Source organism: Homarus americanus, unplaced genomic scaffold, assembly GCF_018991925.1.
Source record: "Homarus americanus isolate GMGI-L3 unplaced genomic scaffold, GMGI_Hamer_2.0 scaffold24050, whole genome shotgun sequence".
NCBI lineage: Eukaryota > Metazoa > Arthropoda > Malacostraca > Decapoda > Nephropidae > Homarus > Homarus americanus.
In genome coordinates, this window is record NW_024736661.1 from 308,975 (window position 1) to 314,719 (window position 5,745).

Genomic DNA, 5,745 nt, shown 5'->3' on the forward strand with positions numbered 1-5,745 from the left:
ATAAAAACAAATGATCAAATAAACAAACATCAACAATAAAACAACTTTTTGTACGAGGCTTCGACCCCATCACACTGAGTACAAAAGTGGAAGAGCACATTCTCATGCCATCAATTAACGACAGCGACAGTAATGATGTCTGCACGACAATCAACATCTCGAGACAGTAGTAATCTTCATAACAAGAATGGGAATATTGCTCTCCGGCTGCGTGGGTAATCCTTGAACGTCTTCTGGTACCACCTGTGATTCATGACTGCTACCTGGATCTGTCACCAACAAAATATTCCATCAATATCTTAGGCAACAATAGACTTCTGAGATACAGCCATAATAATATCTTAAATAAATAATTCAGAATATTACACATGGTACAAGGTCCTGAGAAAAACACAAAGACTTCCTCAAACATGCTCGACCAAGTGAGTACTGTATCTCCCCAACTAATGTAACCTTGACATGCCTCCAACATTTCAACAGTACTAACCTCTTGCATGACAACACAGGGTAAATTTATCATTTTAAAATTTGTCTTTAAAAACCTGCTTTAGACTTGAATACATAATTCTGTAATATCTATCCTCATAATCATCTTATGTACCCGAGACTTCAATCTGGCATAATATACAGTTTTGTAATCAGATGTAAGTAACTCAGTAGTTTGGTAAAGTGTCCAGTGATGTATAACTCTCCTGTCTACCCATCTTCTTCTTAGGCTAAAACCTACTATTTTGTAAAGCCTTATTACAATGCTTTTTGTTTTATCTTTATGAATATTAAAGCGATCAACTATATCATTATCCTACATAGAAATAAAAAAATTAATGTTTTACTATAGTACTGTACATATTTCTCACTATAGTTAGAGAGCATAAAATATATTAATCATAAAAACTACAGTACATAATTAGTTAGTGGTTAAAATTCTTAAATTATTCATAAACTAAAACAAATAACTTCTTGTTGGCTGAAGAATCTGACACTACAGCAGCAGAAATTTACTGAATGTCAGGTATTGGCAGAGTGTTGAGAGTGACCTGCGAGTGACCTAGGAGTAACCTGAAAGTGACCTGAGAGGGACAAACAACCACACTTAGGAACTCACCTGATTAGACATGACCCACAGTGTGACGATGCCCCAACCCATGTGTGTGCGCAAGACGATGAGGATGCCCACATACACCACCACTTCAGCGAACATGTGTGGGCAGGATACCACCTCGAACATCCCACCTTGAGGTATTACGTGCTTCTCTTTCATGTTTTTGTCTGTGGGCACAAGTGAAGTTAATGTCTATGACTCTATGCAACTTACAGGAGACATTTGCTACTGTAAAAAAACTTAACGGTGCCTTTAATAAGTCTTAAATATCAGAATATATTCCACAACTGCACCACATTTACACTGGAGTCACTTGGTCTAGCACACGCTCACATATACAAACACACACACATATGCAAACACACACAGTAGAGTACAAACACTCTCTCCACCACAACAGTGTTCTTACCAACACTGACTTTTTGTATTGATATCATTCCAGTAAGTGTTCATCATCTGGTGTTGTTACCTTCATCAATACCTTACCTTTGTGTTTCCTTAAAGCAGCCAACAAGCGGAGACTTTTATTCTGGACAGTAAATCCATAAATACAAATGATGGTTCCAATAACGTGCCAGAAATCAAGAGCAGAGAATGAGATGTGAGAGTCTGAAAAATGGAAAATAAATAAAAATTAGAATTTTATATCCTTATGTCTAGTCTAACCTCACAATGTTATTTTGGCTGATAATTATCCTTTAAATGTACAGGGTGGTGCATAAGTTCCTTTATGGAGAACAACGTAAAGTGTAAATTACTGGAGTACACACACCTGGCAGCCTAAGTCAAGACATACCAGAATACAGGTACTGTATTTGTACAGTACACTGAAAAACACATTACTTACCAGTACCGTCAAACCCTGGAGCCTGAGACAACAGAAGAGCTGCAGCTCCTAGGTAGTGAGTGTGACCAACGATATAATGAAACACATTTATATGACCAAAGCTGAACACGTTGATGTACAGATTCTCGTACAGTCTGCGGTATATCTGTGCGGCCAGTAAACACAGTCCCAGGGCTGCTGATGTGCCACTCACTGCAACACAATAATATTATAATGTAACTAATTCCAGTGTCCTTAATAAATCATCATCTGCAACACACAAAACTCAAACTAATAATAATTTTACTCCAGATGATTTTATTCAACAGAGAGAGGATCCCATACACAAGTGGTTAAGTTATTTTTAATATTTTGATAGTCACTCCTGCAAAAAAGTGCTTCTACATTTACATTTCAGAACAAAATCTTCAGACATAGTAAGAGATGGTCTAGACTCTAGGGTCTTAAAAAAAGGCACATTAATATATACAAGTATTCTGTATTGTACTGTACAAGGAACAGTTCAATACTGTGCATCCACCTCCAGGCTTCAAATATCATGTTAGATATTGGGAATTTCTTTATCATGAGTAATTTATGTCTATTCACATATTATCATAGTATTTCTGGAGCCTTATCATGTTTGTAGTTTTTGTTGCCCAATAAACACTATTATTATATCATATTATATATTTATTTATTGATCAATACTATTATTACAATTATTGTCTTCTTTACATCTCACAGCTCAAAGGGCCAGGCACTCAACTATCATATCTACAATAAATTCTAGATTATCAATACTGATGCAATAGTAATAGTAGCAGCAGTGCCAATAGTGTACTTTATTCATTTCTATAATTACTTATTAAGGTGGGATAGACTAACATAGTGTAAGAATGAGAGAAGTCTGCAAGAGATTTAATACTGTACAGGTACATAAAAGTGTGTGTGTGTGATATATATATATATATATATATATATATATATATATATATATATATATATATATATATATTGCTGCTCTATAAAAAATTCTTATACAAGTTACACACAACACAGATTGAAATGTAGTTTTTAATATGCCTAAAAATCTAAGAGAATTATGGATTAAAGAAAATATTAGGATTGTGCACCTGTTGGACTTCTGTGAGGTGTAGTGAGAACATCAAGAACAACACTGAACCATGATGACAAGGGACTCCTCGACACATACACACACCACGTCTGCATAAAGGCCACCGTCACTACCAGAGAGGCAGAAATGTAAAAATGTACAAACCATCTGAAAATATAAAACAAAAAAAATACTGCAATGACCTGTATTAAAAAAAAAGGATTATATGAAGATTAACACTACAGCTTATTTCATCTCAAGATTAACCATCCTAACTAACCTACTGTTGATTAACCTACCATAACTTCACCTATTACAACCTACCATAATATAACTTACCATAACCTAACCCAATCTAATCTAATCTAACCTAACCTAACCTGACCTAACCTAACCTAACCTAATCTACCATAACCTAACCCAATCTAATCTAATCATCTCCAGTAGCATTAAGATGTTATATCATCAGGTGAAATAAGCTGAGGTGGCTAATCTTCATGTATATATTTAATCTGAACAACGTGATAATTATGTGATGTGAAAATACATGTATAACATAAAAATACATATCAACTGAACAATAAATCACCGTGTATACTGTACTTCTTCGGAACTTCAAGGCGAGAGATGAGGGTGTTGACGTGTGTGCTGTGAGCCATCTTGCCGTACTTGAAGGCCTGTAGAAAGAAGTGTGGCAGCGGCACCATCTCCCTGAAGAAGTTGACGAGAGTCCCACTTAGGCTGATTATCACGAGGTACACAATAAACATCAATCTGGACAGGTCCCACTCGAGTAGAAGATCGAATATTGTGTCGGTGATCGCCATCTTGGTCATCGGTTGCCACTTCTTTCTTTGGTGGTGTAGTTGGCTCGTTGTCCTTCCTGTGTTTGATTAAAATGGTTAGGTTAGGTTTGAGTGTGAACATCATCCAGGCTGTGATTGGTTCGAGTGATAATATTAAGACTTTTCTTTAACTGCAAAACTAGAGTACACATTTCTCAAAGGTTAGATTAAGTTATGATAGATCAGATTAAGTGTAGGAATACTTTACAACACTTGCATATATATCATAAACTTTTGACTAGTTTTCAACTGACGGCAACTTCTTCTTTTAGGTCGAGAAAATCACAAATATTGATAATGATGAGAAATTAAAAAAAAAAGAGAAATTACAAGTTATCAAACAACTTTTCAATTATGAATTTCCTTATAGGCCTACAGTTGTTACAGTGTGAAAGAAACGTAATAGTCTCCAGCAACCATATAATAGGCTATTAATTTATTATAGGAGGGTCATGCCAGTAGAGTGAGATGCCAGAATGAACTAACAAACACCATCACTGAACCATGACTTAGCAGGAACTAACCACTGAGCAACACACACTCAACTCTGGCAGTGCTAGGAGGTTTATGTCTGTTGAAATCAGATACAATTATGATGACTTTAATTATTTATTCCTTATCATCTGCTGTTTCCAGTGACGTATATTAAAATGGAAATGCGTCTTTGATTATCATTACACAGATAACACAATGTACAGGCAACACAGAACAATACACAGGTAACACATGTATCTCTCATCCCTGTATCAAGGATTGGAGTCATGCTTGACCCTGACACATAACACAGGTTTCCTTCAGGTACTGCACTCCGGTCTCCTCCTCCTGTACTAACACTGGATAGACCAACCACCCAAACGACTAATAAGCTTATAAAGTGGTTAAAATGATAAATAACTTCACCTGTGTCACACCTACAATGTTTTGGTTAGACTCAGGTGGTCGCTTGTACACCGTTCCTTCAACACCGTTTTCTTCTTCACTCCATCTGGTTGTTTATCTAATTCTTCATCTGAACTGTTACGTCTGTTTTGTAATGTATGTATGATTTTTTCTGTGTATACTATTGTCTGAATTTACACCAGAATGAATATCAACAACAAAACTTACTTTATACTATTACCTGTCGTTTGTATCTGCCTGCCGCCCCGTACTACCACCAAAATACTCTCACCTGTGTCTCACCTCACACCGTCCAGCACGTGAGAAAAATAAAGCAAAGAGCAATGATGAATAAATTATAAAGTCTATACAAAAGTTATCTTTACCTTAAACCAACGTCTTTTTAAGTTTACCCATAATAAAAGGTGCTGCAGTGGATTATACAGCCTTCGCCTCCTCTCCTGAGTGTTGCTTGTGAATGGTTATTTAAAGATGATCGAGTGTAGTGCCAGTCACACTGCCTCCTCATGTACCGAATGCTTAATATATATTGTAATATATCTGCACTATATAGCCTGTCTGTCTGGGTTATGGGGCCCAGTGTCACAAGTAATATAAGTTTAGTACAGTCACTGATCGCAGATCATTTTCTTCTGACGTTTGGCCCAAACAGGGGAAACTCTTATATAAACCCATTGTTATGAACTGAAATTTGTAGTTATACTTTATCGTTTCGGTCATCTAAAATGGGTATTTTAATACCTTTTATGATGCTGTACCCTATTGTGTCTTGTCTACTTTTATATCTTCTGAATGTGGGCGGTGCCTCACCTGTAGGTGGCCAGAGATCTTCGCGTGGCCTGACCTTGGTATTCGCCATGTGAGGTCAGTTTACTCGTACTTGGTTGTAGAGGTCAACATTCAATCTTGATTTAGTGGTTAAGGTAGTTTTATGGCGGTGAATAAAAAAGACTTA

The 5,745-nt window shown here is 36.3% G+C and overlaps 1 protein-coding gene across 3 annotated transcripts; it reads right to left on the reverse strand.

Annotated features, from left to right (window-relative positions):
* Positions 1-31: 31 nt before the first annotated feature.
* LOC121872353 (polyprenol reductase-like) lies at positions 32-4,864 on the reverse strand. 3 transcript variants are annotated; one of them, XM_042375071.1, is made up of 7 exons: positions 4,791-4,864; positions 3,649-3,928; positions 3,065-3,213; positions 1,950-2,141; positions 1,589-1,711; positions 1,106-1,269; positions 32-269 (listed from the first exon to the last, which is right to left on the reverse strand). In XM_042375071.1, exons 2-7 carry the CDS (start codon positions 3,879-3,881, stop codon positions 177-179), a joined length of 954 nt encoding a protein of 317 aa, XP_042231005.1. In that variant the 5' UTR covers positions 3,882-3,928; positions 4,791-4,864; the 3' UTR covers positions 32-176. The 3 variants fall into 3 exon arrangements, with proteins under 3 accessions (XP_042231005.1, XP_042231006.1, XP_042231007.1); XM_042375072.1 differs by having other exon boundaries at positions 4,806-4,849; XM_042375073.1 differs by having other exon boundaries at positions 4,802-4,824.
* Positions 4,865-5,745: the final 881 nt, after the last annotated feature.